The following is a 25,833-nucleotide window of genomic DNA, read 5'->3' on the forward strand; positions in this document are numbered from 1 at the left end:
CTTTCCTGAGTCCAGCCTGCCAGCCTACCCCATCAGGTTTAGGACTCACCAAGCCTCCATAATCACGTGAATCAGTTCCTCAAAATAACCTTCCCTCTCTCTCTCTCCTTGTCTGTCAAAACATCCAGAACACACACATACAACCACACCGTATATATATGAGATTCTGCACACCCAGTGCAGATGTTCCAAGTTTGACCCTGCATGCCTCAGCCAAGGTCGGGTACAGCCAAATAAATAAATATTTAAAAAATTTTCTATCCTAATTTGAACCCTTGACCTCCACCTCGGGCTCCCTGTATAAGGCTGGAAGGTGGAAGGAGACTGACTAACCCCTCACCCAGAGGGTCTGGAGCTTTGCCTCCATCCAGTCCATCAGCAAGCCTTGCAGTAACATCTCCAGGACGTATCCTGAATCCACTCACCTCTCTCCTCTGGGGCATGACCCCAGTCTCCAGACAGTCCTTCGTCACCTGGACCACTGAACAGCTTCCTAACTGGTTTCCATGCTTCCACGCTGCCTCTTCCGTGCATTCTGCATTTGGCAGCCAGAATTGTAAAAAACAGCAGTTGATCTTCCACAGAAGACCATCCTGATGGGAAGTCACACGGACGACTTTCTTTCCGCACTCATAATAAGATGTCAGCTCTCTAGCCTGTCTAGCCTGTGAGGCTGGGCCCAGCTGACTTCTGCCTTCCTGTCCAGTCTCCCCTGGTATTGCTCAGCTCCCCCATCCCATCGAGTCCCCGCCTTCTAGAACATGCACACTCTTGCTGCCTCTGTCCTTTCTGTTCCCGGGACAGGACTTTTCCTTCACTGACTTTCTGCGCGGCTGGTTCATCCTTCGGATCTGAGCCTTTATAATTATTCTTTTAAATATTTTATCTATTTATTTGGCTGCACTGGGTCTTAGTTGCAGCAGGTGGGATCTAGTTCCTTGGGAGGGGCTTGAACCCAGGCGCCCTGCATTGGGAGCACAGAGACTTCGGCACTGGACCACTAGGGAAGTCCTGCGTGTGAGCCTTTGTGGGGCCCTAAACGGGAAACCTTAAAAAAGAAGGGCTAGCTTTGCGGTTTAGAGCTAAGATGGCGCCTGGCGGAAGAGATGAGGGCCCGGCCTAAGTTATTTGTCAAAACTTTTGATTGGCTCTCTTGATTTCCGTGCACTGGACAGCGCGTGATCGCCATAGACTCCTGTTATAATGAAGGCACATGACGATTTGACCTTTACCGAGATTGGTGCAACTATGGCATATTACGATTTGACCTTTAACGTGATTGGTGCAACTATAGAAAGTCCCTCGCAAAACCCCCTAGCTTGCCTATATAAACCAAGAGTTTGTGGCAAGAAAGCGGAACTGCTTAGATGGAGTCTTTGTCGCCTTTGATTGTTTCCCGCTCGCGACGGGCTGGGTTGGCGAACAGCAGGCTCACCTCTCCTCGGGACCCCTCGGCTTTGCTGGGGGAAGTTCCACTGCCTCTTTCTTTCTGCGGAGCGCCGCCCGCAATCCTTTGGATCCTTCTCAGATTGGGCTTCCTGACAAGCTTCACTGTTGTTCTCTACCACAGTGTCCTCTGGTTTTCTCACTACGTTTATCACGAGGGACAGTTATTTTTTTAATTTATTTTTTAATTGGAGGAAACCTGTTTTACAGTGTTGTGTTGGTTTTCACTGTACTGGATGTGTCTTTCCTGAGTGAAAAGGCAGACGTCCTGAGTGTGGGGACTGCTCTTGGGAACTTGAGCTGCTGAGAATCTCGAGGGATCATGTGTAACCATCAGGGACAGCCTCGTGTGTGTGTGTGTGTCTGGGAGAAGAACTGGGTCACTGAGTCTCGTGGAAATGTTCCCCACCCAGTGTGAGGATGCCAACTACAAACTCGCCCGGCACCGGCCTCCACAAGGATGGAGGCACAGCCGCTGGGCCACTGGCTTTCAACACCCCCTGAAAGGGGTTCAGGGAGGAGGTCAGGAACGAGGCACTCTGTGCTCCGGGAAAAACTAGCAGCACAGGCTTTCAGATAGTTTCATGTTTTCAGGAGATTTTATGAGCCCAGTTATCCCTGCATCTCCTATTCAGAAAAGCACTGAAATCATTAAAGGTGGTGTCTGGTGGTACATGTACGTAATGGAATATTACTCAGCCATAAAAAGAGGTGAAATTGGGCCATCTGTAGCAACGGGGATGAACCTAGAGTCTGACATAGTGAGGTAAGTCAGAGAAAAACACATATTACATATTAACACATATATAGGAAATCTGGAAAAACCGTGCTGCTGAGCTTGTTTGCAGGGCGGGAACAGATACGCAGATGTAGAGGGTGTACATGGGGACACAGCGGGAAAGGAGAGGGCGGGGAGAATTTCGAGAGGTGCGCGCAGCACGGGCGCTCAGCTCGGGGCCCCGTGATCACCCAGAGGCGTGGGGCGGAGGGCTCAAGAAGGGGGAACATGTGTGCACACATGGCCGACTCACTAACCCCAGCGGTAAAGCCATTATACTCCAATTAACAAAAGGAAGAAAAGGTGGGGGGGAACCTCTGCTCTTCGTGGCCAGGAGCAAGCCTTTGCCAAAGTGTGTGCTTGACGGCAATGCTCCCTTCGCCGAAATCGCGGAGAATACTGGCTTTCCCTCTGTGAGTTAAAAATATCAGGAAACAAAGGATGTGGCAGCCGTGACCCCATCGTTAGAGCCACCTAAACCGTGAGCCCTGAGGGAGCTCGGGGTCCTGGAAGCAGCCCCCACACCCGAGAGTGCACCCTGAGGAGGCTCAGGGAGAAAACGCAGGGTACTGGCCCCAGGTAGCCGGGTGCGCTGCAAAGGAGTAACTTCTGTGGGCCCAGATTGTGCATCTTCCCAAACACAGAAACTGCTTCCCTGGTGGCTCAGATGGCAAAGCGTCTGCCTACAACGCGGGAGACCCGGCTTCAGTCCCTGGGTCGGGAAGATCCCCTGGAGAAGGAAATGGCAACCCACTCCAGTACTCTTGCCTGGGAAGTCCCATGGATGGAGGAGCCTGGTGGGCTACAGTTCATGAGATCGCAAAGAGTCGGACACGACTGAGAGATTTCACTTTCACTTCCTTTCACACATAGAAAACACTAAATTAGTTTGAGATATCTCATTTCCTTTAACAATAACCTTTTGATGTCCCAACTATCTGGTCTTTGTCACAAAAACTCCTGTATACCCTTCCTATCTCCCCCTTGCCTCTTCGAAGCGGTCCCTCAGAGTGATCTGAGAGTCTTGTCTCCAGGCTTGAAGTCTTCAGAATGTCTGCTGAATAAAACATAACTCTCAACTTTTAGGCTGTGGGTTTTTGTTTTGTTTTTTTTTCTGTCAACACCTACCTCTTCAGGCAGTTTCTGTATGAAATTCCATCTTTCAGGCTATAGTCCTCATTTTTTCCGGAATAAAACTGAACTCATGGGATTTCCCTGGTGGTCCAGTGACTTAAGAATTCTCTTTGAATTCTCCTTGCAATGCAGGGGACCCAGGTTCAATCCCTGGTCGGGAACGAAGACCCCGCACGCCCTGGGGCAATTAAGCCATGACTAGAGAGTCCCATGCCATCTGATACAGCCAAATAAATAAAAGTAAGTTAAAAAGCTTAACTCGCAACTCTCACATTGTGCATTTTTTTCCCCTTTGACCAGGGGATTCCACCTGCTGGTCCTTAACAATTCCATCTTTCTGATCCCTCCCCATCCTCACGTGAGTTAAAGGAAGACCACCACCCGTAAACAGGAAGAATGAGCGTTAAAGCGCGCCAATGGCGCACTGGTGACTGCTGCTAACTTCTGCTGCGGCTGGGGGCTAATGTGGTACATTCTCATGGTTCAGAATCGGACTTCCCCACCTGTGAGAAGCTCTGACTCCATTCCTGGTCCACGCAGATTTCCTTTCACCCGCTGGTGGACAGAAGAAACTCACCAGATGTTCCTTGAATGACTGCATGAGCAAGGTGGCTGGACACTGGCCATCAAGGACACAGAGGAAAGTGGCCCACGACGGCGTCTAGCGGTTACATCCTCCCACACACACCCCAAGAGGCACTTTTGGCAGCTGCTACTTAGGGAGGCTGGCGAAGCCTGTTGCCTCCTCGCAAGAACTGATACGGCTAAGAGAGGGGAGACGTAAAGACATTACATGGAGGTAGGGGTGGAGTGGGGAGAGCACGCCCTCCCCCAAATTCCAGAGAAACGGCTGCACCAGGCGCTGTAACAATTGAAGGCCAAGGCGTAATCTCTATCCTACCCCAGCCTGGGTACTACCTCCTGGAGAAGGAAATGGCAACCCACTCCAGAATCTGCACCTGTGAAACTCCATGGACAGAGGAGCCTGGCGGGCTACAAGTCCAGGGGGTCGCAAAGACTCGGACATGCCTAAGTGCGCACGCACAACCCCAATACACACCACTCATGCTTTGCTTGTGACTGCAAGCCCTGATTTACTCTCATTTTCCTCCCTTGCCGAACACGTAGACATTTAAACATTAACATGAATCGCATCCGTTTACATGTGGGCTACAATAAAATGACCTTTAGGTAAAAAAAAAAAAAAAAAATTTAATGTCACAGATAGGGCTAGACTGATGCTTCCTAGCCAACCCAAACGCATTCCGGCATCCCTTCACCTCATCCAGGTCTTACTGGTGTGTGCTGAGGATCCAAATCTGGCTGCGTCTTTTCATTCCGTCAGAAGCTCCGCAGGGCCTTTCTGGCCAGGCTTCAGACCACAGAGCAGCTCGGACTAGTGGCAAACGCTCCCAGCTCAAAGGCCTCTGGTCCTGCCCGCATTTCAAAGATGACGGTTTCATCTCCCACCGTCAGTTCTAGTTGCCATCCAGAGAGCTGACCCAGAAAGCTGGCGCCATGGCTGGGTTCTGCGTCCCCCGTTAGGTCTCTGGGCTCTGCCCTTGCCGCTTCTCTTGTGGGCTGAAATGGAGAAAGAAGAGCGGACAAAACCCTGGGGGGTAGCTCTGGAAGTGTCCCCGGATCAGGATGTGGTTCCCTGGGTGACCAGTCAGGTCGGGCCAGAATGCTAATTCACTTTTCTTCAAAGCCCCCTCATTGCTTTATTATTATTATTATTATTATTATTATTATTCTTAACAAGGGGCTGCCAGCTGGATTTCAAGAGGCTTTGTCTTTTGTTGGCCTTCCAGAATAGTTTTTAAAGCAGTGTCCTGATGGAAACAAAACCCATTTCGGATGTAATTTCCTTCTAGGGTCCTCTGCACAGCAGACTCCCCAGTCCCAAGGGCTTGGGCAGAACAGGCTGTGGGGTAAGCCCCCAACTCCTGTGCTGAACGTCTAAACCTCAGGGATCATCCTATTCCAGGAAATCCCATGGACGGAGAAGCCTAGTAGGCTACAGTCCATACAGTCCATGGAATTCTCCAGGCCAGAATACTGGAGTGGGTAGCCTTTCCCTTCTCCAGGACATCTTCCCAACCCAGGGGTTGAACCCAGGTCCCCCTCGTTGCAGGCGGACTCTTTCCCAGCTGAGCCACCAGGTGCCTTGCCACAAACTGAGAAGGCTTAGGAATGCCAGTCCTGGCCCACAAGGTTTATTCCCAGACCTCTCATCTGTAAAGCAGTGGACATATTTTTTCGCTATATTCTCACTGCTGCACTAGTATGTACTTCCATATTTGCTGTGGACCGAGTTGTTTCTCCCCTGTGTGCCCTCCAAATTCATATGTTGAAGCCCTAACCCCCAGTGTGGCTGAATCTGGAGATAATCTTTAGGAGGTAAGTAAAGTTCCATGACCCAGTCCAGCATTCTTGCCTGGAAAATCCCACAGACAGAGGAACCTGGTGGGCTACAGTCCGTGGGGTTGCTTAGTGACTAAACAGCAACAATAAGTTCAGTGAGGGACTCCCCTGGCTGTGCAGTGGTTAAGACACTTTGCTTCTAATGCAGGGGGCTCGAGTTTGATTCCTGCTCAGGAAACTAAGATCCCACATGTCTCGGGGCCAAAAAAAAGTTCAGTGAGGACAAAGTTCAATAGAACAAAGGCCTTCTAAGAAGAGGCAGAGAGAGAGAGACACACACACACCTCCTCTCGCTAAGGACACAGAGGAGAGGAACCTCCCCAAGCATCTCCTATGCTGGCACCCTGATCTTGAACTTACAGCCTCCAGAACGGTGAGAAAATTAATTTATATTGTTTAAGCCACCTAGAAGAGGGCATTTTGTTATGGCAGCCTGAGTTGACTGAGGGACTCATTCTGCTTACTTGAATACACGTATATAAAAAGGAAATTTGACTTTGCCTCTGTACATGGAAACTCAGTAGCCCTCACCAAAGATAGAATGAATCAGGGCCAACCAGACACAGGACCTTGAGCCCAGAATACTTTCAGGAGCCTGTGAAAAGGCTTTAATTTTAATTTCTTTTAAAATCAGAAGGAAAAAACAGAAATAGAATCACGGATGTAGGAAACAAACTTATGGTTCCCAAGGGGGGAAGCTGGGTTGGGGGTGGATAAATTGGGAGCTCGAGATCGACCTACACACACTACTGTACATAAAACATATAACTAATAAGGGCCTACTGTATAGCACGGGGATCTCTTCTCAATATTCTGTAATAACCTATATTGGAAAAGAATCTTAAAAATAGTGGATATATGTATATGGATAATTGATACACTTTGCTGTACAGAAGAAACTAATGCAACTTTGTGAATCAGCTATACTCTGATTTTTTTTAATCAAAAGAAAAAATAAATACAATAACAAATGCAGTCTTGATTATATTCTTTTTTTTTTTTAGTTTGCAGGATCTTCATTGCATCATGTGGGACGCTTTGTTGCCCAACATGGACTCTCTAGCTGTGGCAAACGGGCCCCGGAGCGCTCCAGCTCAGCAGCTGTGGTGCGTGCTCTGAGTTGGTGCAGCTTGTGGGGTCTTAGTTCCCTGATCAGAGATGGAACCCAAGTCCCCAACATTGCAAGCAGGATTCTTAAGAACTGGACCAAAGGGAAGTCCCTTGAGTATATTCTCATTTATATCAAAGAAGACCAAAGAGATAGAGCAAAACACTGCAATGGGAAAGCCGTCTCTTCAAGAAAGAAAGAGATCTCTTCAAGAAAATCGGAGATGTCAATTCATGCATGATAAATGACAGAAACAGTAAGGACCTAACAGAAGCAGGAGAGATTAAGAAGAGGTGGCAAGAATACACAGAAGAACTATACAAAAAAGGTCTTAAAGACCCAGATAACCATGATGGTGTGGTCACTCACCTAGAGTCAGATATCCGGACATGTGAAGTCAAGCGGGCCTTAGAAAGCATTACTGTGAACAAAGCTAGTGGAGGTGATAGAGTTCCAGCTGAGCTATTTAAAATCCTAAAGGATGATGCTGTTAAAGTGCTGCACTCAATACGCCAGCAAATTTGGAAAACTCAGCAGTGGCCACAGAACTGGAAAAGGTCAGTTTTCATTCTAATCCCAAAGCAGAGCACTACCAAAGAATGCTCAGACTACTGTATAATTGTGCTCATTTTGCATGCTAGCAAGGTAATGCTCAAAATCTTCCAAATTAGGCTTCCACAGTACATAAATTGAGAAATTCCAGATGTACAAGCTGGATTTGGAAAAGGCAGAAGAACCAGAGATCAAAATGCCAACATCTGTTGGATCATAGAGGAAGCAAGGGAATTCCAGAAAAACATCTATTTCTGCTTCATTGACTACACTAAAGCCTTTGAGTGGATCACAACAAACCGCAGAAAATTCTTGAATAGATGGGAATACAAGACCACCTTGCCCGTCTCCTGAGAAACCTCTACAGGTCAAGAAGCAACAGTTAGAACCAGACATGGAACAACAGACTGGTTCCAAATAGGAAAAGGAATACATCAAGGCTGTATATTGTCACCCTGCTTATTTAACTTCTGTGCAGAGTACATCATGAGAAACGCTGGGCTGGAAGAAGCACAAGCTGGAATCAAGATTGCCGGGGGAAATATCAATGACCTCAGATACGCAGATGACACCGCCCTTATGGCAGAAAGTGAAGAGGAACTAAAAAGCCTCTTGATAAAAGTGAATGAGGACAGTGAAAAAGTTGGCTTAAAGCTCAACATTCATGCCATCTGGTCCCATCTCTTCATGGCAAATAAACAGGGGAAACAGTGGAAACAGTGACAGCCTTTACTTTCTTGGGCTCCAAAATCACTGCAGATGGTGACTGCAGCCATGAAATTAAAAGACGCTTGCTCCTTGGAAGAAAAGCTATGGCCAACCTAGACAGCTTATTAAAAAGCAGAGACATTACTTTGCCGACAAAAGTGTGCCGAGTCAAAGCTGTGTTTTTTCCAGCAGTCATGTATGGATGTGAAAGCTGGACCACAAAGAAGGCTGAGCACCGAAGAAATGAATTGTGGTGCTGGAGAAGACTCTTGAGAGTCCCTTGGACAGCAAGGAGTCAGTCCATCCTGAAGGAAGTCAACCCTGAATATTCATAGGAAGGACTGATGCTGAAGCTGAAGCTCTAATACTTTGGCCACCTGATGCGAAGAGCCAACTCATTGGAAAAGACCCTGATGCTGGGAAAGATTGAAGGCAGGAGGAGAAAGGAGCAACACAGGACCAGAGGGTTGGATGGCATCACCGACTCAATGGACGTGAGTTTGAGTAAACTCTGGGAGTTGGTGATGGCGTGCTGCAGTCCGTGGGGTCGCAAAGAGTCGGACACGACTGAGCGACTGAACAACAGCATCTACTCTTTAAGCAACTTTCAAATGTAAAATGCAGTATCATTAACTATTAGTCACTATGCTGTACATTACTTCTGCAAGACTTACTTATAATGGAAGTTGGTACCTACTTCCCCCACCTCCCACCCCTCACCTCTCGCAGCCCACCTGTTCTCTATATCTATGCGCTTGGTTTTCAGTTTGTTTGTTTAGATTCCACAGAGAGGTGACTTAGAGGCCTTTCTCCCGCAACCTTTTGCTCTCTGTACAGACACGCGTCTCTGATTCAATGGTAAAGACAGAGGTTGACCTCAGCCCTCTCCATGTCCTGCAGAGAGCTCAGCACAGGCCTCACAGAAGCAGGCGCTGAATAAATTTTGTGGAAGAAACGAACGCAAGCCAACTACATGAGAGAAAAGTAAAAACGGTTCTTCTGAAACCTTGTGACTCAGACTTGGACTTGAACCCATGGTCTTTTAGCTGAGATCACACACCTTGATTTCAAGACTTAATGAAGCGCTCGATGTCTCATCACAGAGAGTTTTGGGAGAGACAAGGTGATAGGTAGGAAGTGGATTTATTTAGAGAGCAACACACTCCGCAGACAGAGTGGGAGCCATCTCAGAAGAGAGAGGCCCTGAAACCTGGTGTGGTTAGTTTTTATGGGCTGAGTAATTTCACAGGCTAATGTCTGCAATTCACTTGTAATTCACTTTGTCTCTTCCAGGAAACCATTGCCCCTCTCTGAGGCTGGATCCAGCGCTCCACAGCATCAGACGATTGCCTGTAGCCTAATGCTTATCACTTTGCATTAAAAATGCAGGGACTGTATTCTTTCTCCATCTCAACAGCCGAAAACTTCTCAAGTACAAGGACCCCACGTTCTCACTGTGGTCACTCCCTGGCGCTCCCTAGTAAATGCTTATTAACTGAGATGAACAACCAGAGATGGGCTCAAAGGCCTCAGTTCTTCATTTCTACCTATGCTAAGAGCTTGTGGACGGTGTCCCATTTATTTCTGGCAGAGAGAAGACGCCCTGTTTGGGAATTCCCTGGCAGTCCAGTGGGTAAGACCGTGCTTTCACTGTTGTGGGCTCTGTTTGATCCCTGCTCAGGGAACTACATTAAGAAAAAAAGAGAGAGAGAGAGAAAGAAAACAAGAAGATTCCCAGTTAAAACTCATTGAATTCAATGAAACAGAATAAATCATTCTGCAAACACATCCTACACACCAGCAGAGAAGCTGTTTGGTATCAAGACACCTAGATAAACAATAAGTGAGGCAGTGAATTCAGAACTCAAAATATGTGCCCAAAATGTTTTCTGGTTTTCCTCCTCCTCTGAGCTGAAGGAGATGAGGGTAAGGGAGACAGGTTTACCCAGCCTCATCGTTACTAGGCGATTACTCCCCAGATGCCCAGGAGGGCCTCCCCTTCATGCTGGGGGAAAGAGGCCCTGCCCTTGCACAAGGGCAGAGATCCCTGCCTGCGTTCTGGGGCACACAGTAGGCCCGCAGTGTGTGCTGGACCGATGGTAAGATAAGGGAGGACCCAAGTCTATGCTGGGGTGCCACCACCCAACTGTCTCCCAGATCTGCGTGTAATAGGTGCTTGTGAGCGTCCTTAGTCGCTCAGTTGTGTCGACTCTGTGACCCCATGGACTGTAGCCCACCAGGCTCCCCTGTCCACGGGATTCTCCAGGCAAGAAGACTGGAGTGGTTTGCCCGCGCCCTCCTGCAGGGTAGTAGGTACTTCACTCGGTCAGTCAGTTCAGCCGCTCAGTCGTGTCCCACTCTGTGTGGCCCCATGGACTGCAGCCTACCAGGCTCCCCTGTCCACGGGATTCTCCAGGCAAAAGTACTGGAGTGGGTTGCCACTGCCTTCTCCACACATGACTACCAAATACTAAACCTAGTAAAGGACTGAAAGGCCCACCAGACCCCTGAAGCTAGAGAACGGGTCTGAGGGCGCCCCTCGGGGTGCTCTGTACCCAGCGGTCACGTGGGGGAGGCGTCTTTGCCTTCCCCACCCAGTGCCAGACAGCACAAAGGACCCCGTGCTCCCAGGGGAGGGGCCTGGGGGCGGACATCGTCTCCGGTGTCTCCCAGCCATTTGTAGAGTGGGGACACGGGGCCAGAGAGCGTTAATGGTTTGCCCGGGGCGGGGGCGGGGAGGGCCGGGGTGGACTCCGGGAATCCGCTGGAGGGGCTCAGGGCGCCGGTCTGACGGTGTGGACCCCAGGCGGCCGGTCCCAGAGCCGCGCGTGCACGGCGAGCATCGCGTGTTTACTCGGGGCGCGCGCGTCCGGAGCAGCGGGGGCTGAAGACGGGGTTGGAGCCCCCGGCGCGGCCTCGGGCGGCAGGCCTGCCGGAGACCCCGGATGGGCGGGCCCCGGCCCCGCGCCCCCCGAGTGCTCGCTGCCGGGTGCCCGGCGCCCCGCGATGCCGCGCGCTCCCAGGCCCGCCGGGCTCCGGACGAGAAAGCCCTCGAGCTCCCAGGCTCCGGAGCCCATCGGGGCCCGGGCGCGCCCCCGTCCTCGGTGGCCCCGCGGCCGCGGCGGGCGGAGCGGAGCGCGGGCGGGGCCCGTGGGGGCGCGGCCCAGGGGCGGGGCGCGCCGAGCCCGCAGGCCGCTCCCGAGTCTGGCTCGTCCCCCGGAGCCCCGCTCTCGGTCCCAAGATGACGGCGAGCAAGCGGGTGGCGAAGGTAACCCCTCCCGCGCGGCTCCGCGCGCCTGCCCGGGCCCCGCTCCCCGCATCCCGCCCTCTGCTCCCCGAGCGCGTTCGGGGGACCCAGGCCCGCTGAGTCCCTGCGTCCCTGCCCCCTCCCCGAGGACCGGTGGGGCTGCGAGAGGGTCTGCAGTTTCGGGGGGTGGGAGGACATGGACGGGGGTGTCGCCGGCTCCCTGAGCTGTGCTGGGGCGTGAGCCGCTTCCCCCGAATCGGTTTCAGTTTCATTTCTCGGCCAGAAACTCTGAGTCACCTGCGTCCCGGGTGCGGGCTTCCCCGCTGGCTCAGCTGGGAAAGAGTCCGCCAGCAAAGCGGGAGACCTGCGTTCGACTCCTGGGTTGGGAAGATCCCCTGGAGGAGGGAAAGGCTACCCACTCCAGTCTTCTGGCCTGGAGAATCCCGTGGACTGTACAGCCCATGGGGTCGCAAAGAGTCGGACACGACTGAGCGGCTTTGACGTTCAGGAGCGGGAAGGATTGGTTGGTTCCTGGCGTCTTCCTGGAGCCAGGCGCTCTGTTGGCAGTGGTGGCAGCTGCCTTTTATACAGAGATAACCAGGACCCCCGTGCTCTGGTGCCCACATTAGAGCCCCGAGAAGGGGGACGTCCCTGGTGGTCTAGTGGTTAGGACTTCCACTGGCGGGGGCACAGTTGGATCCCCAGTCGGGGACCGAAGATCCCTCAAGTCGTGCAGCGACACCCCAGCGCCCAGCCCGCCCCGCCCCGCCCGCCGCGCTCAGAAAAAAAAAAAAAATGTCCCAGGAAGTATGGGATGCTGAGTAGGAGTTGAGAGCAAAGTTCTCAGGGTTTTCTCCGGAAGAAAAGCTGCCAGGGCGAACCCAGAACGTTACCTGGAGTAGATGGTGTGAGTTCATTTGGCCTACAGATGTTGAATGCCTCCCATACGCTGGTTCCTGCTCTAGGAAGTAGGGAGGCAGAAAAAATGAAAAAAGTCTATCTTCATTCTGATCAGGGACACAGTTTTGAAGTGAGGTCGGGAAGGATGGTGAGGGAGGGATTTTCCCCAGGAGGTGGGAAAACCCAAGGTGTTTGGGGGACTGGGGTGTGGCTTGGATTGGAGATAAATGGGGAAGGTGGGGAGTATTCCCTGGCGGCTCAGATGGTAAAGAATCTCCCTGACGGTGGAGCAATTCTGGGGAGGTGGGTCTGACACCCCTGAGGCTGTGAGTCTCTCAGAAGTGCCCCTCCTGTGTGCAGGCATGAGGAGGGTGAACAGGAGGTGCTACCCTCAGCCTCTGGGAACAAAATGATCACAGGTTGGGGCACCCAGAGAAGGCTCAGCCCAGAAGGACTGAACTCTGGAGGTTGGGCGCAAAATGAGGCAGAGAGTTTTTCCCACCAAGCAGGAAAGCTGGGAGCCAGCATTTGTCTCCCCAACACCATTAAATGGCAGCTAGTTTACAGCGGTCGTTTCAGTAACCCTGTGAGATGAGTCCTCTACCCCATTTTACAGATGGGGAAGTTGAGGCTCACAAAGACTAAATTGATTGTCCTGGGTCACCTGGCAGGCAGTGGTGGGGCTGAGATTTGAGCCCGGGTTGGTGAGGCTCCAACCCAGAGGTTCTTTCAGTGGCTTCTCTACTTTCATTTTCTGTTCCTCTGAGTCAGATGACTTCTGAGCAGGCCTCGGGAAACAGCTGTGGGTTTCAACATCTCCAGGCTTTGCAAAAGTCTTGGCAGAACTCATGTATGACAGGTAAAGTCCAAGTTCCTTCAGTTTTGGTAAAGTTGAGAAAATGTCTCTTCCAGGGCTTTTCTGCGCAGCGTGGGGCTTTCTTCTTGCTCAGGAGTCACAGACGATCCTGGAACTGGTAGCAGCAGATGCTTCTAGTTTGGAGTAACAGATCAATGAGGGGTCATAGACTCTGGGCCCTTTGCTGGCATGAACAGAGGTGGAGTGTAGAAAGATAAGAAACAGGGGATAAGGGTGTGCTTGTATTTTGGGGCTCAGAGAAAGTTTAGCAGGGGCACAGTGTGAAGGGTTCCCCCAGCTGTGGACTGTCTTTGGGGACCTTTCTCTCTGCCTTTGTTTATGCCAGAGTTTCACAACTTTATCGCCACTGATATTTGAGGTTGGATCATTTTCTCGAGGATGTTTATCACAGCCCTGGTCTCTACCCACTGGATGGAGCAGCACGCCTCCACATGTGGTAGCCAGAAATGGGTCTCAGTCCAGCTCAGTCGCTCAGTCGTGTCCGACGCTCTGCGACCCCGTGAACCGCAGCACGCCAGGCCTCCCTGTCCATCACCAACGTCCGGAGTTCACTCAGACTCACCTCCATCGAGTCGGTGATGCCATCCAGCCATCTCATCCTCTGTCATCCCCTTCTCCTCCTGCCCACAATCCCTCCCAGCGTCAGAATCTTTTCCATCGAGTCAACTCTTCGCATGAGGTGGCCAAAGTACTGGAGTTTCAGCTTTAGCATCAGTCCTTCCAAAGAAATCCCAGGACTGGTTGGATCTCCTTGCAGTCCAAGGGACTCTCAAGAGTCTTCTCCAACACCACAGTTCAAAAGCATCAATTCTTCAGTGCTCAGCTTTCTTCACAGTCCAACTCTCACATCCATACATGACCACTGGAAAAACCATAGCCTTGACTATGCCGGACCTTAGTCGGCCAAGTAATGTCTCTGCTTTTGAATATGCTATCTAGGTTGGTCATAACTTTTCTTCCAAGGAGTAAGCTTCTTTTAATTTCACGGCTGCAGTCATCATCTGCAGTGATTTTGGAGCCCCCCAAAATAAAGTCTGACACTGTTTCCACTGTTTCCCCACCAATTTCCCATGAAGTGATGGGACCAGCTGCCATGATCTTCATTTTCTGAATCTTGAGCTTTAAGCCAACATTTTCACTCTCCACTTTCACTTTCATCAAGATGCTTTTTAGCTCCTTTTCACTTTCTGCCATAAGGGTGGGGTCATCTGCATATCTGAGGTCATTGATATTTCTCCAGGCTTGTGCTTCCTCCAGCCCAGCGTTTCTCATTATGTACTCTGCATAGAAGTTAAATAAGCAGGGTGACAGTATACAGCCTTGACATACTCCTTTTCCTATTTGGAACCAGTCTGTTGTTCCATGTTCAGTTCTAACTGTTGCTTCCTGACCTGCATATAGGTTTCTCAAGAGGCAGGTCAGGTGGTCTGGTATTCCCATCTCTTTCAGAATTTTCCACAGTTTGCTCTGATCCACACAGTCAAAGGCTTTGGCATAATCAATAAAGCAGAAATAGATGTTTTTTCTGGGTCTAGACATTGCCAAAAGTGCTGGGGGCGGGTAGATAAAGGAACGCCCTGGTTGAGAACTTCTGGTTTACACCCAGAAGCCTGGCATACTGCGATTCATGGGGTTGCAAAGAGTCGGACACGACTGAGCGACTGAACTGAACTGAACGGAACTGAGTGTTTCAGAAAAATATGACTGGCCCTTGACTGTCTCTTTTTAAATACATTTACTTATATTTTGGCTGTGTTATGTGGCTTACAGGAGCTTAGTTCCCCCGCCAGGGATCACACTCTGCGAAGGTGTGGAGTCGTAAGCACTGGGCAGCCAGAGAATTCCCTAAATGTCTTTTTATCTTTTTTTTTTTTTTAAGGTATATTGCTGAGGAGAGAGGGAGAAGGGAGGGGCAGCGTTGAGTAGGGGGTGAGAGGTACAAACTATTAGGTATAAGATAGGCCCCAAGGATACATATACTGTACAATATGGGGAATATAGCCAATGTTTTATAATAACTATAGACAGAGTGTAACCTTTAGAAATTGTGAATCACTATATCATAACATATAATATTGCCCAGCAACTATACTTCAATTTAAAATAGTTTTTTTAAAGAAACGAAAATACATTTTTAAAAAGGTCTGTTGTCTCACGAAAAGAACCCCAAATGGAGAGCGGGATTCCTTGGTCTAACACTAAATTTGAGATGTGTTGCACACTTGGGCAGCAGAGTGTTAAAGGCTTTGGAAAGTCCTGCAGGGAAGAACTCGGTTTAGCCTAGTGTTTCCCAATGTGCTTGACCGTGGAATCCTTTTCCCGTAACAACTGTGAACTTTGCACGGGACACGCTGTACACATCTGCTCTAACTGGGCCCTCTGCCCTGGGGCTTCGCCAGCTCCCTGCATGGCGGACTCCTGTTCATGCTGCAGGGCCCAGCTCAGGGTCACCCGTGTGACGCCCTCCTGCTCCCCTCCCCTGCCCTCTCCTCTCTTCTCCTTTTGAGAGGGTAACAGGCAGGAAGGCCAGGGGTCTCCAAACGGAGGAGACAGGCTGCAAGTGTCAGGCATTCTTTAGCTCTCTCTTAAGCGGCAGGAGGAAACAGACAAGTGTGAGATTTTTTTTCCCTTCTCTGTATTTTTCTCCATATTTTCCTTTCTCTAAATTTAAAAGGAGGTTTTTCTTAAAATTCTGTGTTGCCAAGACGACCCCTGGCTCCACCTGAAGTTAACTTTTCGCAAACCTAGAGTTTACCAGCACCTTTTCTTATGGAAATGTTTGTCTTAAGCTGCGTTAATGAGCTATGCATTTACCCTGGACTCTGTCTTTCTTCAAGTCGGTTCAGCTTAAGACTCAGACCGATTAAGGGCTCAACAAACCTGTATGTTTTACTCAGACATTGTTCTCCTCATCGATGTTAATGAAACTATGTATTTCCTTGAAACCTGTCTTTCCTCAGGATTCATGTCAATCGCTTTATGGCCCAGGATGACTCATCTGGCGCCAGGGTCATCTCAGAAGGCATGCTGCGGGTGAGGGGCCTGGTGCTGCTCTGAGGTTTGAGACATCTCCTGTCTCCAGTTAGCAGCCTGCTGATAGTATATAACGTGCTGCTAAAGGCTAGCAGGGTGGCACTCTTTCTGCCCTCTTCTGATGTCTATGTCAGAAGCTTTCTCTATCTCTTTATGCTTTAATAAAACTTCATGACACAAAAGCTCTGCGCAACCAAGCCTCGTCACAGGCCCGGGATTGAACTCGTCTCCTCCGGAGGCCAAGAATCCCGGCGTCTTTCACGACTCAGCGACCACCGTTTCCTTTCCCCTCCTATGATGTGTCCACACTTTATTCACAGAACCACAGCGTCTTCCTTCCACCACTCCAGTGAAGCTCTCGAGGGGCCCGTGCCCTAGTGGTGGGTCCGTGGAAGACGCTGTTGGGAGAGCTCAGTGGTGCTCAGGGGACGGGCCGCCTTCCTGGGCAGGCGAGTCGTTGCTCCCCTCTGGTTTCCCTGCTCGGCGTGTGGCATTCTCCCCGGGTGCGGTCTGCCTGAGCGGTGCCCCTCCCCAGGCCTGCTCTGGGGCAGTCTGACAGGGGCAGGCTGACGTCTCTGCCGCCCCCAACCCGCCCCGGGCACGGTGAGGGCGCGTCGCCATCCTGCTCACCAGTGGGTAGAGGGAGGCAGGGCGTCGTGGCTCCCTAGGAGGAGAACCAGAGGACAGACGTGAAGCGCCTCGGTTTCTGCAGGAAAGGCTCCTCAGAGAGCTGCGTTGCTGTTATTTAGTCGCTCAGTCGTGTCCGACTCTTTGCGACCCTGTGGACTGTATCCTGCCAGGCTCCTCTGTCCATGGGATTCTCCAGGCAAGAATAGTGGAGCGGGTGGCCATTTCTTTCTCCAGAGGACCTTTCCCACCCAGGGATCGAACCGGTGTCCCTTGCATTCCAAGGCTGATTCTTTACCACTGAGCCCTAAGAGGTTTACTCCCAGGTTATAATATCTAGACCTGGTGATTTGCATCATCCTCCACCTGGTACCTGCAGAGCTGGAGTGAAGCTTAAGGCCCTGAGCACCGGGCCGCACACACTGAGTGCGCAGTGAATGCCGGCTTCTGTCCTGCTTGGAACTGGGGCCGGTCTGCTGTGCGGGGCGGGGGGGAGGGTGCCGGAGGAGGGGAGGCTCGGCCAGCTGCCCGCTCTGTGCCCCTGCAGGAGCTGGAAGACTTGCAGAAGGAGCTTCCCAAGTACCTGCGGCACCTGTGCAGCGCGGAGGACAATGTGCTGGTGTGGCACGCGCTGCTGCTGCCTGTGAGTGTCTGCGGGCCCTGCTGGGACTGGACCACGTAGGGCCAGGGCCGGGGCAGCGAGGGCTGGACTGGGCAAGGACTTTCCTGCCTGAGAGTCCTTTCTTCTTAGTTTTGGCTGCACCGGGACTTCGCTGCTGCACGCGGGCTCTCTCTAGCTGCGGCGACTGGGCCCCAATCTCTAGTTGGGTGCCGAGGCTTCTCACTGGGGTGGCTTCTCTCGTTTCGGAGCACGGACTCACTAACCGGCACACCACCTTAGCTGCCCCACAGCATGTGGGGTCCTCCCGGGCCAGCGAGGAACCCGTGTGCCCTGCCCTGGCAGGTGGAGTCTTAGCCACTAGCCCATCAGGGAAGTCATAGAGCCCTTTTTTCACTGGAGATAATCATTGGCAGCGGGGGGTGTCTCTGTCTACCCTGATTGCTTCTGAGGTCCAGGCCAACTGATGCAGAGGCTAAAAGGCTTTTGGGCTTCGTCGGAGACCCCTTCTTCAAGCCAGTAGCTACTGAGCCCGTCATGGAAGCTTCGGCAGAGAAAAACCATCAAAAACAGCAACAAAAGGCTTCCTTGTTGACTAAGTGGTAAAGAATCCGCCTGCCAGTGAGGGAGACATGGGTTCAATCCCCGACCCGGGAAGATCCCACACACCCGGAGCAACCAAGCGTTGAGCCTGTGGTCCAGGGCCTGGGCCCACAGTGCCGGAGCCCAACCTGCCACGACTGCTGAAGCCCTAGAGCCCCCCTCTTTGCTGAGGCCTCACCCCTGGTCTTGGGTCTGTGCCCCAGCCCCAGCCTCTGCACTTTATCGAGAACACATGTTCTTTATCCGCCCAGCGTTTGCCCGGACACACCCATGACTGCCACGGCTTCCTTTCTGCCTTTGCTCAGGAAGAGGGATTTCTTAAAACCTTGACTCCGAACTCGCGGATGTCACTCTTTTTTCAAAGGCTTATTTATTTGGCTGCGCCGGGCCTTAGTTGCGGCCTGTGGGATCCGGCTCCCTGACCGGGGAGCGAACGTGGCCCCCCGACCGGGGAGGGAACGCGGGCCCCCTGCACTGGGGCCACGGAGTCTTAGCCTCCAGGCCACCGGGGAAGTCCCACGTGTGTCGTCCTGATGGTCATTCTCCTGCCTTCTCTGCCACGAAGGTTCTGAAAGGGTTTGGAGCTTTCGCAGCAGCCTGGAGGCCCCTGTGTGCTGTGCTGGGCTCATCTGAGCCCCGGGGTCCCCCCACTAGGGGTGTGGATTGCTGCTCCCGTGTGGAACAGTCCAGTCGACCGTGCTGAGTCCCCATCGGGCACTGTTGCTGTGACCCTGGGCAGCTCACTTGTGTGACTGAACTTGTTTCATCTGGAAATCCTGATGCTAATACTATGAGTTCTCAAAGTGCGTACCCTAAGAGCTGACACATTAGGAGTGCTTGCCACGTGCCTGGCCATATTCTAGATCCCTGACGTGAATTAGCACAGGACTTCCCTGGGGGCCCGGTGGCCAAGACCCTGTGCTCCTCAGCGCAGGGCACCTGGGTTCCATCCCTGGTCAGGGAACTGGATTCCACATGTTGCAACTAAGACTCAGTGCAGCCAAATGCATAAATAAATAGTAAAAAAAAAAAAGCTGGTGCACTCTTCACTACCTTAAAAGAAAAGTGAATCGACTCATTTAATTGTCGTGCGAGCCCCGTGGAGGAGGCTGTGACTCTTTCTGTAAGGAGAGCACAGAGATGTTCGGCTGCTCGCCTAAGGCCGCACAGGCATGGGGTTGACAGAGCGACGGCTCACACTCCAGCCACGTGGCCTGAAGCCCACGTAACCCCTACACCCTGCTGCATGGGCTAATGCGGGTCAAGCCCTTAGCAGCAGGCAGCACAGAACGGGTGCCGGAAAGCCTTCCAGTTGCAAAGGGATATCCAATGGACGGAGGAGCCTGGAAGGCTGCGGTCCATGGGGTCGCTAAGAGTCGGACGTGACTGGGCGACTTCACTTTCACTTTTCACTTCCATGCATTGGAGAAGGAAATGGCAACCCACTCCAGTGTTCTTGCCTGGAGAATCCCCGGGACGGGGGAGCCTGGTGGGCTGCTGTCTCTGGGGTCGCACAGAGTTGGACACGACTGAAGTGACTTAGTAGCAGCAGCAGCAGCAGCAGCAGCAGAGGGTCTTCTGCTGGCTCCTGGCAATGCTTAGGCACTCCGGTTCTGAATTGTTGTTTTAAGATGGTAAAATACCCATAATAGTATGCACTGCCTTAGCTGTTTCTCGCTTTGCTAGGTCTCTGTCGCTGCAGAGGCTTTCCCCTAGTCCGCAGTGAGCGCCGGCTACTGTTGGTTGCAGCGTTCCGGCTTCTTGCTGCAGCGGCTTCTCTTGTGCAGCATGGCTCTCCGGCAAGGCGGCTTCGGTGTATGCACTCCCGGGCTCTAGGGCACAGACCCAGTACTTGTGGCGCCCGGGCTTAGCTGACTTCCCTGGTGGCTCAGACGGTAAAGCGTCTGCCTGCAATTCGGGAGACCCAGGTTCGATCCCTGGGTCAGGAAGATCCTCTGGAGAAGGAAATGGCAACCCACTCGAGTATTCTTGCCCCGGAAATCCCATGGATGGAGGAGCCTGGTGGGCTACAGTTCATGGGATCACAGTCAGAGACGACTGAGCAACTTCACTTTCATGGGCTTAGTTGCTCTGGGACATATGGGATTTTTCTGGACCAGGGATCGAACCATGTCTGCAGGCGGATTCCTAACCACTGGGCCACCAGACAAGTCCTAGAAAAATGGTCAAGAAAGTAAATCCTAAAAGCTCTCAGCACGAGGAGAAATTTTTTTTTCCTTATTCTTTCTTCGTTTTTTTATATGAGAAGATGGGTGTCAGCTGAACCTATTGTGGTAATTCTTTCACAGCATATGTGAATTAACCATCAAGCTCGACGCCTTAAGCTTAGTGATGTGTATCAGTTATTTTTCCATAAAACTGGAAAGATGTTAATTACTGATATAATAAAAAGAAGCTAAGGTGGTCCTGAGGATGTCTCCAGTCAAACTGCACCCATTTTTCAAGGGAGGAAGCTGAGGCTTAGGGGTGGGAGGCAGCTGGCCCTCGGCGCACAGCAGAAGCCAGGATCTGACTCGTGGGAGTGCCAGGCCAGGGGGCTCTGACGCACAGTCCAGTTGCTACGTGAGTGCACGTGCCGTCTGTGTCCGCATTCGCGGTCTCCTTCCTCGGAGTGGAGCAGAGGAAGCCTGGGACGCTGGGGCGGAGCGGGGAGGGGGAACTAGGCCCGGGTCCTGGGGGGAGGAGGGCAGCTGTGCCTCTGCCCAGAGCGTGACTCCTTCTCTCGCACAGGAGAGGCCACCCTACAACCTCAAGGCCTTCAGGCTGTGCATCAGCTTCCCGAGGGAGTACCCGTTCCAGCCCCCCACGGTGAAATTCACCACCAGGATCTACCACCCCAACGTGGACAGGGACGGGAGGGTGTGCCTGCCCCTCATCACCAAGAAGAACTGGAAAGCCAGCACCAAGACCTGCCAAGGTGGGCTGGGGCCCGCTGGGACGGGGCCCCGGACCGAGTCGGGGCCCGGACGGAGTCGGGGCTGGGGGGGGGCCGGTCACGGGGCCGCTTTCCTGTCGGTGGCTCCTGTTTACTGCCGTTCAGTCGCTAAGTTACGCCGGACTTTGTGACCCCAGGGACTGTAGCCCCCAGGCTCCTCTGTCCACGGAGTTTCCCAGGCAAGAAACTACCAGGGCTTCGCTGGGGGCTCAGACGGTAAAGAGTCTGCCCGCAGCGCAGGAGACCCGGGTCTGATCCCTGGGTCAGGAAGATCCCCTGGAGAAGGGAATGGCCGCCCACTCCACGATCCCTGCTTGGAAAATCCCATGGACGGAGGAGCCTGTAGTCCATGGGGCTGCAAAGAGTCAGACGTGAGCGAGTGACTGAATTCGCTGAATTCCCTTGTTTGACTCAGTGAAACTAAGCCATGACGTGTGAGGCCACCCAAGACGGAAGGGTCATGGTGGAGAGGTCTGATAGAATGTGGGCCACTGGAGAAGGGAATGGCAAACCACCTCAGTATTCTTGCCTTGAGAACCCCATGAACAGTATGAAAAGGCAAAAAGATAGGGCACTGAAAGAGGAACGTCCCAGGTGGGGAGGTGCCCAGCATGCAACTGGAGGTCAGTGGGGAAATAACTCCGGAAAGAACGAAGGGCCAGAGCCAAAGCAGAAACAGTCCCCAGCTGCGGATGGGACAGGTGGTGGACGCAAGGTCCGGTGCTGTAAGCACAGCCGAAGGGCGGGCCTAGTGATGACATGCGTCGCTTCAGTAGGCAGTCTGAGACTGCACTGAAAGCTTCATACGGTGTCTTTTTAGTTCACTTTTTTTTTTAACTGAAGTATGGTTAATTTTGAGGGAAGGAAATGGCTACCCACTCCTGTATTCTTGCCTGGAAAGCCCCATGGACAGAGGAGCCTGGCAGGCTAATATAGTCCATGGGGTCGCAAAGAGTCGGACACGACTGAGCGACTTCACTTTACTTTCACGGTTCACTTACGATGTCGTGTTGGTTTATGGCACACAGCACAGTGATCCGGGGATCCGCATGAATATGTGTTCCTTCCACACTCTTCCCCACTGCGTCTATCACAGGTGCTGAGTGGCTTCCCGGGCGACACAGCGGGGCCTTGCTGACTGTCTTTACGTGCAGCAGTTCATATCTGCTCCCCTCTAGCTCCTGGTGTCGCCCTCCTCTCCTGCTTCCCCTAGGTCTGCGAGTGTTTCTGCTTTGTGAGTGAGTTCACGTGTATCTTTTCACGATTCCACACGTAAGGGATGCCATACGGCATCTGTCCTTCTCTGCCTGACTTCCTTCGCTTGATACGGTGATCTCCAGGCCCGTCCGTACGTTGCTGCAGATGGCGTCCTTTCACTGTTGTCTGTGGCTGCGTACTGTTTCCCTGCGCGTGTCTACCGCGTCTTCTTTACCCACTTGTCTGTCGGTGGGCATCTGGGTTGCACCCATGTCTTGTCTGTTGTAAGCAGTGCTGCTGCGGATGTTGGGGTGTGCGTAGCTTTTTGAATTAGCGTTTTCTCTGGGTATATGCTCGGGTGCGATTGCTGGATCGTGCGGCAACTCTACTTTTATTTTTTTAAGGAACCTCATGCTGGTCTCCATAGTGGCTTCACCAATTTACATATCCCACCAACAAAGTAGGAGGGTTTTCTCTTCCACCCACCCTCTCCAGCATAAAAAGTCACTTTTTTCTTCCAGATGGTATTTTTGGTATACATCCATGGATGACAAATTGGAATTATACGGGATTAATCATAATTCAGGAATACAAAAATGGAGCTGATGGCCCTTGAGGACTTGGTCTCACATACGTCCCTGCACCACTGAGAACCTGAACTTTCTAACCCAGGGCAATCAGCCATTTTTAACACATCAGCCTCATTCAGTCCCCCAGAAGCCCCTTGAAATAGTGCTCTCATCAGCCCCATCAGGACACGGGCCTGTGAGAGTTGAGCTCTTACCTGAGCTGGCAGACGGCAGAGCTGGGATTCGAGGCCTCCCTTGGCCGGCTCTGAACCGCGTGGCTCAGCAGAACTTTCTTCAGTGATGAAGTCGGTCTATAGCGGCCCTGTCCAATGCCACAGACACTGGCCCCATGTAGCTTTCAAGCACTTGAAGTGTGGCTGTTGTGACTATGAACTGCATTCCTAATTGTCGTGAATTTCAATTAATTTAAATCAAGATGACCACACATGGCTGCAGCGACATGTCAGGCACTGTGGCCCTAGTCGTGGACGTAATCAGTATGTGATCAGTCCTGTTTCTGGGGGCTTCCCTGGTGGTCTAGTGGCTAAGACTCCACACTCGCAATGCAGGGGGCTTCAATTTGATCTCTGATCAGGGGACTAGATCCCACAGGCTGCAACTAAAGATCCAGAATGAAGACCCAGGGAGGCCAAATAAATAAATAAATGCTTTTTAAAAATATCCCACCTCTGGATCAGCTCAGGAGTTCTTAACCCTGGAAACGAGTGCAGGGGAGAGGCAGAGGCATGGTCCTTGGTGAGCACCAGAGCTCTGCAGAGCGCCCCGAGCCCAGGGCCGCACGCTTGTGTGTATGCCTACGGGCACAAGGGGGCGCACTGCCTTCCCGGTTCCCAAAGTCACCCGTGAAAGATTTCAAGCCACAAGACAGGAGTGGTTTCCAGTCTTGAGCCTCGGAACCCTTTTTTCCCCAAATAAAAAGTTTTGGAGTCCTGTTACCACCTCCGTGGACATGAATTTGAGCAAACTCCAGGAGATAGTGGAAGACAGAGGAGGCTACGTGCTGCAGTCCTCAGGGTCTCATAGAGTCAGACGCAACAAAAGCAGAGTTCTGGCTGAAAAGGGAACAGAACTCAGACACTGCATTGATTTCACCGACCCTCGCGACCCTTAGGGCACCATGTGAACAGCTTCTGTGACACCGTGGAACACAGGTTGGAAACCACTGAGATAACTGCTCGTGAGAGCTTCGGACGCCGTCATCGGGGACCCTGAGTGGCATCTGATTTGCTCGTAGAGAGCAAATCCTAGTAGAGCCGTCCTAAGGTGTGGGTTGGTGTGGGTTCCGGGAGGATCTGGGAGTGGGCAGCATCGCTTCCTTCCCGGGAGTTTTTTCTCTCCCTCCTGATGTCCTGATCTGACTTCTCTCCCCAGTCCTGGAGGCCCTCAACATGCTGGTGAATCAGCCAGAGCCAGGAGAGCCCGTTCGGCTAGAGCTCGCGCAGCAGCTGACGCAGGACCCAGAGCTGTTTGACAGGACGGCCCAAGAGTTCACCCTCCAGTTTGGAGTGGACCGGCCCTCCTAACCCGGCTTCTGACCCGCCTGCTTTCTGTGTGACGAATGGACGCCCCTCATGGACGGGGGGCCAGAGCCTCTTTGCGATTTTGCACTTGCTCGTGTCTTCCAAGATTTCCTTCTTAGGTTTTGTGTGTGTGTGTGTGTACAGGGAGGGGACTGCCGTTATGAGTGTGGACCCACTGGCCACAGATGTGCTTTCCCCAGCCCCTTTCTCTGCCCCAGAGCCAGAGGCATTTAGGTTTGCAGACTCAAAATCCAGCTCTCCAGTGCTCCGTGATGGGGTTCCTGGTCCCACCGGTTGGTCCATCTTAGAGACTCAGGCCACCTTCCCAGCCAGATGAGCAGCCAACCAGAATGCCCTCCCCCCACAGAGCCCTGCTTTGGGGCAGCAAGTCAGGTGGGATGCATACCAGGAGGGGGCCAGGGGGAGGAGGGACTCTTACAACCAAGTGCTCTGGGGTTGGAGCGGTTGCATCGTAGACCTGTATGGATTTAGGTGCAAAACCTTTCTGTTTCCACTGATGAATCATAAAGTGAAGAATCTCCTCTCCACCCCAGAAATCTGACTGTACGGTCTTTCGTTTTGTTTTTAAAGATTTACTTATGTATTTCGTTTTTTGGCCGAGCTGGGACCGTCACTGCTGGGTTTCCTGGAGGCTCGGCAAGGGGGAGCGACACGCTAGTTGCAGTTCCTGGAGTCTCGGCAAGGGGGAGCTCCTCGCTCGTGGCAGCCCCAGGCTTCCCATCGCTCGTCCCCTCTTGCCGAGCGCGGACCTCAGGCTCACGGACTCAGCAGCTGCAGCTCATGGGCTCGGTAGTGGTCGCACGTGGGCTTAGTTGCCCCGCGGCCTGTGCAGTCTTCCCCGACGAGGGATCGAACTGGCGTCCCTTGCACTGCAAGGCGGAGTCTTAACCCTGGGCCACCAGGGGAGCCCCGACTGCTGTCCCGTTCGGTGGCCGGTTCCTAGCGTCAGGCTTTACGCCGGGAGGGGTTTCCCTTCCAGCTTGAGTCCAAGGGGAGCCATGGAGACCGTGAGTTTGCTCAGCTGTTAAACACAAGGGTCCACCCCTGAGCGTTCACTGAGGGGGCAAGTGGTTCATCAGGAGGAGGCTTGTTTAGCTGCAGTCGAATGAAAGATGCTTCCGGATCAACGGAGGGCTCGCGGGGCACGGATCCTTGTGTGACCCCAAGCGCTGTGGGAAAAGCTGGCTGTGAGGGACCCGGCCATCCTCAGCCAGAGGGGTCGTCGACCCACCCACAGGAGTAACGCCCCCTGTTTTATACAGCAGACAACCAAGGCTAACGGAGCCCTCCAGTGGATTGCCACATCCCCTCCGCTGACCTGGGCGGAGTCCGCACCTCTGCCACAGTGCCGAGCTGGCGGCTTTCATTTCTGTGTTTCTCCTGAGCCGCTCTCATCAGCGCACATGCTCCCAACGGCTGATAAAGCCAGACAGGATTGTTAGGAAATTAGGGTCAGCTCTGGGTTTCCCTGGTGGCTCAGCGGTAAAGAATCT

At 52.5% G+C, this 25,833-nt stretch overlaps 1 protein-coding gene across 2 annotated transcripts; it reads left to right on the top strand.

Moving 5' to 3' along the window:
* Positions 11,304-24,881, top strand: UBE2L6 (ubiquitin conjugating enzyme E2 L6). 2 transcript variants are annotated; one of them, XM_018059058.1, is made up of 4 exons: positions 11,304-11,418; positions 17,382-17,477; positions 20,808-20,994; positions 24,171-24,881. In XM_018059058.1, the coding sequence occupies exons 1-4, from the start codon at positions 11,392-11,394 to the stop codon at positions 24,320-24,322; spliced, it is 462 nt and encodes a 153-aa protein (XP_017914547.1). In that variant the 5' UTR covers positions 11,304-11,391; the 3' UTR covers positions 24,323-24,881. The 2 variants fall into 2 exon arrangements, with proteins under 2 accessions (XP_017914547.1, XP_017914548.1); XM_018059059.1 differs by lacking the exon at positions 17,382-17,477 and having other exon boundaries at positions 11,309-11,418.

The sequence above is a fragment of the Capra hircus genome, chromosome 15 (genome assembly GCF_001704415.2).
Source record: "Capra hircus breed San Clemente chromosome 15, ASM170441v1, whole genome shotgun sequence".
NCBI classification, from domain to species: domain Eukaryota; kingdom Metazoa; phylum Chordata; class Mammalia; order Artiodactyla; family Bovidae; genus Capra; species Capra hircus.